We start from the raw sequence: 14,000 nt of genomic DNA, 5'->3' as shown, positions 1-14,000 counted from the left end.
TCGGGATGCACCTTCGTATTTCAGTAATGAGGATTCCTTCAGTTTTTTTCATTATTCGTTTCCGTAACAAAAAAACTCACTTTGAATTTTTTTCTCTTATTAACGGTATGATAAACACGTAAAAATTCGTTCGTTAACGTTCGACTGAAAGACGAGAAAGGACGAATAGGAAATCGACATTTGTCAGCATATTAAGTAACGAGGAAGTTACAATCTGCCCGATTGAACCTTCTCGTCATTACTTTATCTTTTCAATTTGTGCTTTTCATGGGATAATCTGTATCGAATTATCCGATTTATTTACGATTCAGTCTCAATCGTAATTACATCGGATACCCGAGAGCTAAGTGGTATATCTCGTGTTTTGGTGGCCACGTACTCCGCGAAATCCAGGAGGCTTAATGAAATGATACGGGTATTATGGGAACGAACGATACGTTCAATTATATTACCGTTACCTAGTCGATTCATCCACGTGGCTTTGTACCAACAAATCTCACATTACGTTCCCGCGTTCTCGTATGCTCGTGTTAATTAAAGTATAAAAATCATCGAAACTGTTAGCGAAGAGGTTTCGCAGCGGTGGCATAATGAACGGACGATGGGACGAGGTTTTTTTATTCCACAATGTTTGTAATGGCTGGATAAAGTTGACAGGAAAGATGAATTTTGGATTTTTAAAAAGAGATTTTACGACAATTTCGTTGAATCGTTGAAGCAAAATGAATCTAATAGTTTTTTTATGGACGAAGAACAATATGAAACTTATTTACAACAAACGTTAAAGGTCACCACAGTACGTCGTGCTTCAACGAATAAAAATATCGATTTATTCTTCCAGACAAAAATATATTGTTTGGAACAAACCAAACTTTGCTCACTTTTCGTTTATTTTTACTACAACTCCAGCTTCTTCCAGAGAGATTTGGATGAAAGTTTAGACGGACAAGGCCCGAAATTAATCGTATTTTATGTTTCGAATGTACTTTATCCAAAACCCTTGATACACTACTCAGCTTTATCCGGCTTAATTTGGCATTATCCATAGTTCGGGATTTACCCGTAACGTACACACACCACAAGTACTTCTTTCACAGGTCATAATTATGCGGTCGTCACAGGCATAATCAACAGATCGTCGTTGCCTTATTAGAGACCGCTCCCTTCCCCCCGCCCTTTTCCCTTCCCCTCTGGTGGTCTGTGCAGCCTTTTTCCCTGGTCGTCTCTCGGGCTCTTCATATTCAACGATTTCGCTCGATTTTTCAGTGTCGAGAAAAATAAGTTGTAGATTTTGTGCCATTTGATCAACGACGACGCAAGTACGATATAGTCTCGTCAGAGTTTCGCTTCATAAGAGTCTCCGGTGAACTCATTTTTCATGGGAATTTGGAATGGTAATGAGTGAATCGAGGAAATAATAATGCAAACGAGATTTTTTTACGCAAATGCATTTTTTTTCGTTACCGTGACGAAACAAGCGAGATTCGATGATGCGGAGAAAAATCGTTGCAGGATACGATCAACCGTCGATCACTCCCACTGTTTCATCGCGTGCTGATTGCAATAGCTCGAGTACGTACGGTCGCAGCCTCGACTCTCGTACCGTACGGTTTTGTCTCAAGTTTTAGTACACAAAAGCACGTGGAAGTATGCATATTTATTGTGCGACGATTGCGATGCATACGTGGATGTACCGGAGAGTGAACGAGAGCTGAAAAGAGGATCAGCTAACGTGGCTAATTTCGCTTTAATGCGAGAGCCTCGAGAGTGCTGCAACGCAAATCCTCGCGAGGTGCGCACATGCCATAAGATGATCGTGGGCTGAAACAGAACGATATTCTATACAGATATACGGAGAGTTGTACGATTGCACAGATCATCCGGAGGCTCTCCTTCATTGTGCAATTAATGAGAGCGTTAGTTACACACGCCAAGAATTCTCCTGTGATGTTCTCTTATGACGTTTCTTGCAAAACACCTTGATGAGAGTGAAAGCTCCATGAAATATATTGCGAAGTGTATAATGTGCAATAACCAACCTGCCAAACAATTACTTCGCGCAAACCTTTTTTTCGCCGTTCGCTCCCAAATTCCTGAGATTAAAATCCTTATGATCGTGATGATTTTTTGGCAGTTCGGAGGAGCTTTTGCTCCAGGAATCAATGGAGGGTGATCGGTACCCAAAACGGGCTGGATTTTAATCAAATTTTTCGAGTTGATTACAAAGAGATCGAACTTCCGATGACGCTGGGTCCCACGTGCTGCTGCAGGAGGCGAGAGTACAAATTAAAGAATCTTCTGTAGAACAGGCCACCGTTGCAAATACTAATTTTGTGATTCAGATGAAAACAGCACCTTTAAATAATCGGTAAAACCAGACGAGTTATTATCGGCGATCGTTAACTATCGCTTGTATAGCATCAGACATCAGGCAACGCGATGTTCAATTGACCCACATTTTCGGAGTTATCGTGGAAATAAGATTGATAAGATCACCGCTATAATTGGATGCAATCGTGGCCTCGTGACTGAGCACTTTCGAGAGTGAGTTTTGACGTACGGTATACACAATCTCTCACAATCTTGCCAAAGCTCAGTGGGCTGTGAAAACTATCGAACGTATAGTTACACCAATTTCATAGATATTTTCGATCTGTATAAACGAATCTGAAAAGCCTTCAAACTCGTCGAGATAGAACATAAGATAATACGACTTAGGAATGGCACAGTGATTGATCGATAAAAAGCCCACGAATAGACTGGCCCTACCAAAAACATCTCGGAATCTAAACTCTATTCTTTTTCCAGATATCTTTTTTTATTGAAACATAATATAGGCTTGCAAAAGAGTATAAAAATCTGTACACACGAGTATGGTTTACTAGACCCATTCATCTTTGAGAGAATCTCTGTGAAAAAAAACTCGCACTTCCTCGCTATATATTTGTATATACGAGCGTATATGTATATAAAAATATATGTATTTGTGGCCCTCGTTGCTGTCATATGTATTCATACATACACTCACGTATATGTGGACGTGTATTTTATGTATTTAAGTATGTATATAGTCATGCCAAAAGAGCACTCTCGATTGTCTCTTTTTCATATAAAATGTGCTCGTCGATCATCGTTCGTCGAGCACGTTATATAATATCCCTGCTACATCATCGCCATCTCGCTCTCTCTCTCGTTCTCTGCTCTTCTTTTTTCTGATTCCATCTTTTTCGCAAGCTCGAGAGACCACATGCTTTTACTCTTTTCCCGGTCGTCGTCTCCTCATTTTTCACTCTTTCTGAAGCAGCCACACCGTGCACTGAGAGATATCCATACATGGGAAAACGTACTCGCACACATGGGCAGAGACGAGACCGAGTTTTTATTTTTTTCTCTCTTTCCCTCTCTCTCCATTTTCTCAATGTGTGGTCTTTTCCTTCTGCGCGTGATGGCTCTACTAGTGGTGACCCACGAGCTTTCTCGAGAGTCTGCGTCCCAACCCCCTCCCCCAAAAAGCCCGATTTTATTCCCTCGGACTTTCTCTCGAAATCCCTCGGTCCTGTTCCCTCGAGACTCGTCGCCGAACGAGAGACTCTAGTGAAAGTTCGGTGTACCGTAGCTCGAGCTCGGTCCACTCGTGCCGAAAGACCCTCCTGAACTTCCGGTGTAACCACCGCCGTTGTAATTGTCGATTGAATTCGAACCGCTGTACTGATAATTGTTGCCACCACTGTTGTAATTACCGTTGTAATTGTAGCCTCCTGGGTTACCTTCAAATATGAAAATCAACTTATTTTACTTCCCATTCGTCCAATCGATTTATCTAACAAAAAAATCTCAATTATTGTAAGAGCAGAGAGTTCTATTCATCGTTTATCCGATTTACATTTCGAAACACGCAATTTTTGACGATTTTACCAAACGACAGTTTATCATATTGAAGCGAATCACTCAATCGGAATATCGTACCTCGATCATAATTGCCATTGAATCCCTGGTTATTATTGTAGCCGCCATTGTTGCCGTTGTATCCAAAATTGTTGTTATTGTTGTAACCATTATTATTGTTATTATTATTATTGTTGTTGTTGTTATAATAATTGTTATTCCCATTACTGTTGTAACCACCATTATTGTTGTTGTTATTGTTATTATTATTGTTGTTGTATTGATCTGGGAAGGTCGCCTCTCCCTCGTATCTAACGTCTGCGTGAAATCCCGTTCTCCAATCGGCCGTGTACGTAACTATCTGAGTCCTTCCATCCGGAAGTTGTACTCGATACTCTCCTCGTACAGTCTCGCCATCGCTCGTTTCGCTTCTACCAAAATCGTTTCCCGTCGCCGTGTCCTTTACCGCGTAACCAAACTCGTACGATTTTGGCTGGAAAATAGGAAAGCAAATTTACAATAAAATTCTAACGTAATATCGCTGCGAGCGAGAGCATTTTTGCTCCAATACTTTTTATTGTTCTGTTTTTCTCAGGGTTTTTCGGTCTTTAGATTTTTTGCCTTCTATCAGCAGCGGTTTTCGACGTTCGGACGATTTTCGCGTCCTCGCAAATATGCGCGATCCGCACATCTCGCTGTATTTTTTATCCGGTTTATTCTGTGAAATTTCCCAAACAATTCATCGCGTATTGACGCTTCAGCAGTCAGTTTTATTTTTTGCTCATTAAACTGACAGTTCCAACGCTGACCTGCTCGGTTTCAAGTTACTCGTGAAACGCTCCTCAAACAATTAATCTCGAAGCTCGAGTTTTATTTTAACAAAACTAGTCGCTGCATTTCGTCCTCATAAAAGCACTTTTACTGACTTTAGCTTGAATCGCGCGGAGATGCAATATTTCTCGGGCACAAAACACGTCGATGCGGAACACGAGAGGAGCTGGTAAAAACGTTCGTATATACAAGCGTACATTACAATACGGGCATTTCGAGAGTCTCCATCTACCTCAGTACTTTCATCTTTTTGTTTCAAGTGCGTGTACACGTGCTTCGGATTATGGAAAAGAATCACGTTCTCGTGGAATTTCGATTTAACCAGAATCACGATAGCGATGCTTTGAGACGAGTCTTGCTCCGGTGCTGCGAGGGGTGTTGCTATATTTTTTCTTCCTTGCTTTTCTCCCTTTTTTCTTTCCATTTTATAAAGGATGCCTGAAGCAAAAATGGGAGAAAGAGAATAGTCGTTTTCTCCCTTAACCTCCTCTCTGTGGAGAAACTGCTCCGATGTGGCCAAAGAGGCTTTTCAGGGGGTGGCTCTCCAGGAGTAGCTTGCACGCCATGCATACAAGTGCACCATTTGCTTTCTCTTTCTCTCTCTCTCTCTCTCTCTCGCTTTCGAGGTCCTTTAACATCGTTCGTCGTAATGCGGGCATTCAGATTTCCCCGTACGATTAGCCAACTGGCGATAAATGTCGTACAGTTCCCGATTCCTCCGCTTCTCCCCTCTCCGCCATCCTCCCTCGTGCCCCTTTCCATTCGTTCACTTCTATTTTTCTCGCTCTCTCTTCCATTTTCCCTCTCTATCTTATAGCTTTGTTAGCTACATTACAAGCATCCTATATTTTTCATGGATAAAGCCACCCCCAGCGTTCGAGTCCAATATACGTTTTTCCTCGGGGGCAAAAGAGAGCGTCCGTATAGAACATTTCTCCCCGTCACACCCACTTAAGCGTGCGCCCACACGCGCGCGTGCTGGCTACACGTACGCACGTACTAGAATTTTCTCCGTAGGGAAAGAAGAAGGACAGGCGAATGAAACGGCGGATACTATTTCGCGAGTGCAGGTAGCTAGTTTCGAAATGAGAAAAGAAAAGCGATCTCGTTTTTCATTGTGCTTCGGTATACACGAGATAAGCACGCACTTTACATATGCAGAAGTGAATTGTTTAACGCTGGAACGAGTCGAGGGCAATGGAGGTTTGAACTTTGGCTTTTTGTATTCGCATTCTTATCGCGGTCCTCGGAGCGTGCATTCGCGACTGACCCTTTCGTGGCAATGAATACGAGAACTTGTGCAGCGTTCGCTGACTCACACACTCTTCACTTTTCTCGTTAATCTCTGGTTGAACAATCGAGAAATCAAATTTTATGTAACGCGAGTAGGAACAATGGGCGTTCGCTATCCGAGAACGCGTGAGCTCGCGTAATAGTCGCGAGCTACATTTCGCGTAACGCACAAGCGCCATTTTTCTTCTTGACTTTCATAAATGTCAATTGTTCCCACCCGCGTCGCGGTCTCCTAAATAAACGAGTGCGTCGTCTGGAAACGAAAGTTTTTCGTAGACGAAGAAAACCTGCGAACGCGAGTAAACGATCATCCGAGCCCCTTTTCCTTCGCCATTTCCACCAAAGATGCCCACATTTTTCGCATTTTTTCGCTGAAATGAAAATTCACTCGTTTTTACCTGACTGTCGATGTAATCTTGATCGGGATTGTGAGCGTTCGGAGCCTCGCCGAGCGGAGCTCCATAGCTGTTGATTATACCGCCTCCACCGCCGCTGCCACCACCGTGAGCAGAACCACCGTGATGGTTATTGTTGTTTCCACCCCCTCCACCTAGAAAATTACCCGGTGGACCGTACTGATTGTTCAGCGGTGGTTCGCAGTGCACCACTCCGAAACACAACGCCAGAGCTGTTATCTGATAAAAACAATGGGGGTTGTTCCCTATTAATTATGCCGTTATCAATAAACGTGGCGCACATCGCGAGACTTGGAAAAACAACTGACAATAAAACTCGTAACGTGAATTCCAACGCGATAAAACAAACTTTATTTATCGACGGAATGTGAGCTGAGAAACGGGCAAACGAGGAATCCTGCTTCGAATTTTCGATCAAGCGCTCGATCACTGCTCTCGTATCCAGATTCAGAAGGCTCCATTTCACCGATCGATTACAAAATTTAACACTGCGAATATGTTGTCCGAGCAGGAGCCTTACGAGCGTGTAATTATCATTAATAAATCCGTCTCATTGGAGCGGAACTTCATTACTCATGTGGATCGCCACACGAGAGAGCCCGATGAAGATCTATACATTGGCTTATCTAATATGCTACCGAGAGAGAGAGAGAGAGAGAGAGAGAGAGAGAGAGAGAGAGAGAGAGAGAGAGAGAGAGAGAGAGAGAGAGAGAGAGATTATACACCGATAAGCTCCTTCTCTCGGATGTACGTCCTATTTTAGTTGACTCGCGCTCGATCTCGAATTACATTAATCATGCATAATACGTCAGTTGGCTCAAGGCTTATTCTTCATTTAATGAAATGGACGTAACCGCGGAGTACTTCGAGCTTCGGCATTCCGGGGTGCTATTTCGATCACGTCTAAGCCGGGGATACGTCGAAAAAGACATTATTTATTTGTAACGCTCTTGCGTATCGACATATGCAAATTTTCAATGAATTCTTCGGTCCAATCGAGCGAATGATTTTCTTCGAAAATGATAAAGAGTTGTAATTTCCACCGGAGGTTTAGTTACCATTTTCCTCGCACTTCTGACTTCGAATCTCCCGCACCACTTCACCGAATTGAGTCTGATCAGTCGGATCGTAACGACGAAATAAATGAAGAGTGGAGATAAATATTGAAAATTCATTTACCTGGCGCACTAAGACCTTCATGATATTTAGATTTGTTCCTTTAAGTCGAGCACAGTTACGACGCGATTATTAATCAGTCGGGAAAATGAAGAATACAAAAGCGACACACACACACGCGGCGGGTTGGCCAAATGGAAAAGTTATAATGTGGAGCTGAGCAGGCTTCGAGGCTGTCTTATATAGCCGCTCGAGTTTTAGTTCCATCTACACGCATTTGAGGGAAGAACCGACCGAGGGAGGGAGAAGAATTCTCACTTTATTTCCACGCGCTTCCTGTGACGTCACGAGATTACTTGCGCGAACCCCAACGATCAGCCGTCTCAGCCCCCCTGCCCCGCTGTTACAGCCTCTCGTAAAATACCACCGCGCGACCACAAGTTTCGAGTGTCGAACGAGCGAAAAACCAGCCAGGCAAATTAGCTCGTAAGTATGAAAGATGGATGGATCCGCGGAATGAGAGAGGAGCTAACTGTGACGAAACCACGAAAAAATAATCCTTCGGCTACTCCGCTAAATTACTCGCCTAATGGGCGAATAAATGTATCATTTTCTAACGTGCATTGCACTACGTACAGTCACAGATTCGCAAGCATATTTTCACGAGTCATCGAATACGTTACACGCTCACCATCTTTGCGAATTTTCAGGTAAATCTTACGTGCATTCATTAAAGAATGCGAAAGAAAAGCTCAAAGTTGGCGGGTTTTTTGTCCAATATTTTTCATCTTGCTCCATCTTAATAACAAAAAAATTAGTTTTCATATTCTTTAGCATCTTTAGAATTCCGAGTCGATTGTATAGAGTCGACACAAATGTTTTTCCTTCGATCATTGAAATGCGTGAGATGATCGAGTCTTGAAAAGATTTAATTAAAAAACACCCTCGTTTTGACGAATTCTATAAAATAAAAGTTAAAATGAACAAAATTACGTTGTCACCGTCTTTAAAAGAGGTTATAAAATAAAGAAACTTGTTGTTTGATGAATGATTCATTCTTTGAATTGAATATTAATATATCGACTGGTGTTGGCAGTGAAGATGGTCACGCTGTCTTTGACGGACGGTGAAAAAGGACATGAAAAGTTTATTTCATGGAAATATTCAACCAGTTTATCTAATATCGATATTTTATGTTATAATTACGAGTTGCCCGAGAACAAGAAGATTTCTTAACGCGATGAAATTTACATCCGTGTCATCAAAAAAACAAGTGCTGGAGATGAATTAATGGAATCCATTTTTTCCTTCACTTGAATTACGCACTTAATCAAGATTTCGTCAGGTAATCTACTAAAACTTAAAGTGTCTTTATAATTTACACTTTGATTGGAATAATCATATCGTATTTGAGTGTGATAATCGCAATGCTCTATTCGATTGCTCCCTCTTATTTCTTCTCTAATTCAATGAAGTTAATCCTCGAAACCTATCGCATCGATACCTCAATTCTAAAGTTATGTCTCATCAATAAATTCTCGAATTCTCAAACTGGAGTAAGGCACGGTACATCATCGTCTTACACGAGTCTCGTGAAAATTCTCTTCTCGTGTCAGATCAGTCTTGCTCCGAGCAAAAAATCATATTTTTCCTCCTGATCACTGAATCCTAGTAAAATTCCTATTGACTTTCAGAAATCATACATTTTCTTGAACCGAAAGGGGTTCGTTTTAACACGCCGTGATGATTGATCCTCATCGTAGAATCCAATGATCGTGACTTTCGACCAAAGAGCAATAATTTCATAGCAACAATTGCAGTGAAAGAATTTGACTGATTGCGAATGGCAATGTCGTAGCCATCAATCCTCGGCACAATAAAAGCAGCATTCTTCAATGAAGAGTGCAAGTACATCCCTGAGCGTATGAACGCGCACGTATAAATGCGTACGAGGAAGCACACGTCGAGCTGAAAATCAACGTGGTTGAAAAGCTTCGCTGGCAAACACTGCATAAATGTAATACACGTGATCAGAGCAAAATGCTCGAGTACATACACGCTTACGAGATTCACACGAGACGAGAGAGCGTGTCTTTGCTCGCAGCGCGAGAAAAATTCGCTGTGTGTGGCAAGCGTACGCTTTATTTCCTATTGTTCTACGTCGCGAACCGCGTTATTTTGGCTGCTCGGAACTCTGCTGAGCGTACGGTATGGCTGTGCAAGTGAGCTAATAAGCATTTTTCTCGAGCTTGTGGCCGAGTATATCGGGCGTCTAAAACCGAACTTTCAGGCTCCATTTTTCATTCAACGTTCCTTTAGTCTCACGCGAGAAAGCCACAAATTTTGAGGGCTCCCAGTCCCTGTTAGTAAAGCATCAAAAAAGCGTGGTTTTCATAATTTCTCCCTCAATTTACGAGCTCCGTTTACTCAAACCAAAGTTTTTTATTTCAGAACACCCTGTATAAATGGAGTACGAGGAATCTCGAAAACTCGGACCCAGGGAATGCTGCTCCGGTACATAATACACGTACAAATATGAACACGGAACGTGTGTAAGTGCTCAAATACTCTTGCATCGGTATACCCACGAATATAGAGCGACGATGTTACACATACATTTGCTGGTTATGTTTATATGTATGTCGGTCCCATAGGTATAGTAATGGAGACACGGTGCAGTGGAGAAAGCTGACTTGCTCTGCTCTCCTCTTCGTATTACCTCACGTCGTGAGATCGCCCGCAATATCTCTTCGCCTCCTGCTCCTCTTCCTGCCTCTTTCCTGTGCTTCCTTCTCTTTCAATTTGTTTTCCTTTTATTTAAGCTTTATTTAAGTATTTATTTATTTATTTTTTTATTTTTTTTTTCATTTGTTCAACGCTAATGGGCTAATTGGCTAATTGAGAGTTGATATTAAGGCTCTGCGAGGTCGAGCTCGCGAGCGAAACATTCGAGTACCGCACTTGGAAGTTTTTTTGCCTTAATTATTCGCCGCGTACAGTCACTTGGTTCGAGCCGCTACTTCCGATTCGACGGGGATGATTGTTCGTGGTAATTATGACTTTTCGCTCGCTACCGATCGTCCGCGGTTCCATTGTACTCGAGCGAGTCACTCGGAGCACTCGCAACGAGCCACTACCGCATCCCGGCGAATCGCGAGCTCTCAAAAGGACCGGGAAGCGCGACTGAAACGCGCGTGAACTTCATACAAATATGCAATAACCCACATTTCTTCGTACATGCATATTAATCGGGAATGCTGCACATGCGCGTGCATTTGTGTAGCAGCTTGTGCGAGCGCTCGAAATCTTGAGACGTGACTCATCCGCATCTGATAAAGACCTCGATAAAGGCCCTCGTGCGAAAGCTCCCGCGGACGAGAGAGCCAAGTTTTCAGTCTGACCTATTATTTAACACTCGATGAGAACGACATTACGCTTTTATAACTGCGTATAAAAATAGTTCGTATATATTCGCCTAGCGCTAATTCTTATCCTCGCACATCTCCGCGAGCGTACAACAAGAATTCTCTTTTCTTACTCCTTATTTTCGTGATATTCTCACATTAATAGCGACTTGACAAATAAGCCGATCGCATATCGCGATAAAATGCGGCTGGATCGCGCTGGATCATTAGCCATTCATTTCGCCGAGTCTTCTTTGACTCTTGTGAATTTTTTGGGCGATGCGCGAACGTCGCCTTGCACAAGAGAGTGCGGCGTCAGTGTATGACAGGTTTAAATGTCACCCTGGAAGCTGACGGTAATAACGGTCGTTAGACGACGCTGATTCGAGTAAATTTGAAACAAAGCTCATGTGGCTAAAGTATATTTTGGAAACGGTCAATCGTCCTTAATTTCCTAAACGATAGTTTTCATTGAATTTTCGAACAATTTCTCGCTCATAGAAATATCGATGGGACACAGTTTCAGCGAAATTTCACGTGGCATTTCACATTAATTCGTCTAAACGTTCAACGTATACTCGCTATTTATATAATAGCATTATACCGACTGTTGTTAATCGGCTCGAGGGCGAAAGTCCTGCGGAACACACACGTACAGCAATACACATCCGCACAGACATTCAAGTACCTGATTAATTGCTCGACAGGCTACTCCACTCTTGCTACCCGCTGTGTTTAACTAGAGGGACTTTCGGTTCGATCTTTACGTTCCATCTAAGGCGACCGTGCTTGCGTGTGAAGCAATTAAGGCTTCCACCTCGGAAACACTCCATTTATTCGTATACTATTAAACTTAAGTGCTATTTACATGTACATACGCGTACACGAATTTCGCGTACATTCGTATGTACATCGGGTGTGGTTTATTTTGCATTTATTTCGAACGTTGATCCATTTGGACCGGTACACGTATAGATTGGATCCCTGCAGGAGTGCGAGGCATCGAGAGGGGAACCGAGCTAGGCTGATCAATAACTTTCGAATCCTTGAATAAATTTTACAGAAAAGCAAACGATTTTAGAGACATGAAAGTGGCGAAAAAAATATATTTTTCCATTCCAAATACCCTACAACTGCCATTGCGATTATCGAGCAGTAAGTTTCAGTAGTTTGAGGCGCGAAGGGCTCTGCACGCCCTCCACCAGCCGCGGACCCTTCGGAATGTCATCGAACGATACGTACTCAAAAAGCACGTTGGTACGACACTCTTCGTCCACGCTCCTGAAACCTTTCCCTGCCCTTTCCAACTAAGTGCACATTACACTCGTATCACCCTCCAATCCCGCACTCCAATGTCCTTAAGCACGTGCATCCATGACGCTACGAGCTCCCCAGTATTCGAAAATTCCGCTTTCCCTAGCTTGCACTGCACAAATATGACCCTTGACCTCCTCGGGAGACACACGCAGACATTTTCCACCCTTTTCGTTCGAGCCATTTCAGCACAAGTTCGTAAGATCTTATTCAACATCGCTGCTTCGTCGGAAGCTATGAGAGATTTTACAGTTTTATATGGGGACTGGAAAAAAACAACTTCGTACTCGGGAGTGCTCGATTCTTTCCAGATTTTCATGAGTTTTCATCGTCAAATGACGAATATCAATAAACAAAATAGTGAATCTATATACTTTGTATTATAAAGTACGAATTTCTTGAAACAAGGTAGTGGGAAAAAATTTCGAGAATTTGGGGTCAAAAGTATGGTTGGGGTTTGAAAGATCGATCGCCTCGATGTCGCCATGATTTATCGAAGCTTTATCATTCCATGGATATCACATCCTCAAATGGCGTTTCCCCTGCCTCTCGGTACTCCCACATTGCTAATCCATTATCCACTTGGAATTTTCACCCATTTCGCCAATTCAACTCCGCCATCGAACCTCCAAGTTGGACAACAAACCTCGCTCCTTGCTTTCCCTCGCTCTCTCTCTCTCTCTCTCTCTCTCTTTCTAATTTACCTTTTCTCCGTCTTCAGAGGCTGAGTCTATTCGTCTTAAATATGTCAGTCCATTAAAAGTTTGCCAACTGCAAGACCAGCACTTGCCTCACGAGAATCGACGAATTTCTTCGCTCCACCCCTTTCGCGCGTTCTCAGTAAACTTTTTACCGCTTTTCTATACATAATATGAGAGTTCTTAACCTCCATATAGAAAAAGGAGAAAAAGCATTACCGAGTATAATCGAGGAGAGCAATGATTGGAATAACTTCGAGCTCGATTAATGCCGCGGTGCACAGCACTTTTTTCGAGGATCTTGCCTCCGCGAAGAGCCTCGGTGCGTTTGAATTAAATCGTTTTCAATGGTGTCGCGCGCGCGCGCGCGCGCGAGTTAAGCTCCATTACCACGAAACACTTCGATCCGATATCGCGGTCTTTCGAGTTGGCACAAACTTTGTTCCCTTCCTTACGGAATTATAAGACTCCTTACGAAAATTCAATAACAACGACACTAACAATTGATCGGGGGAGCGGAGGACGCCGGAGAGCGTAGAGAAAAATCGAATCCACTCGCTCATTCGTACAAACCCTCTCGACATCAATGTGCTTCGGTATTTTTTAAATCCGATGTACCAGAGGCCAAGGTGAGAGCTCTCAATAAATCATTCGTAATTAAGGCAGATCTCCGACCTAATATATTTATCGTCCTAATGATCTTCATGAGCTCGATATTATCGGGCTTCATTAATATTCCAGCTGTTGTAAACTGGCCAAGTACTGGTGTAATCTTGAGCCTGCTCCTCCTTCGCGCTCAGACAAGTCCTCCATCGAATCCTCAAGATTAAACAATTTGCAAGCTATAACCGTGCGTGAGGGTGTTTGTTAATGTATATATTCACGTACACACTTACCTGCATGAAGATTATATCCATTTATAATTTATATTCATATATATATATACGCGCGCGTGTGTGTCTGTGTGAAACTGTATACATACTCGAGGCTGAGGCCAAGAACCTACAAGAAAATGGAAGGGGAAGACTCTAGTACTTGGATAG

At 42.7% G+C, this 14,000-nt stretch overlaps 1 protein-coding gene across 1 annotated transcript; it reads right to left on the bottom strand.

The window, feature by feature from the left end:
- Positions 1–2,774: 2,774 nt before the first annotated feature.
- LOC122413518 (probable WRKY transcription factor protein 1) lies at positions 2,775–7,761 on the bottom strand. The gene is made up of 4 exons (XM_043423927.1): positions 7,605–7,761; positions 6,408–6,644; positions 3,967–4,378; positions 2,775–3,767 (listed from the first exon to the last, which is right to left on the bottom strand). Exons 1-4 carry the CDS (start codon positions 7,623–7,625, stop codon positions 3,592–3,594), a joined length of 846 nt encoding a protein of 281 aa, XP_043279862.1. The 5' UTR covers positions 7,626–7,761; the 3' UTR covers positions 2,775–3,591.
- Between the last annotated feature and the right edge of the window lie 6,239 nt (positions 7,762–14,000).

Source organism: Venturia canescens, chromosome 7, assembly GCF_019457755.1.
Source record: "Venturia canescens isolate UGA chromosome 7, ASM1945775v1, whole genome shotgun sequence".
Classification (NCBI taxonomy): domain Eukaryota; kingdom Metazoa; phylum Arthropoda; class Insecta; order Hymenoptera; family Ichneumonidae; genus Venturia; species Venturia canescens.
The sequence above is the reverse complement of the archived record's forward strand: the minus strand, read 5'-3'. Positions and strand labels throughout refer to the sequence as shown.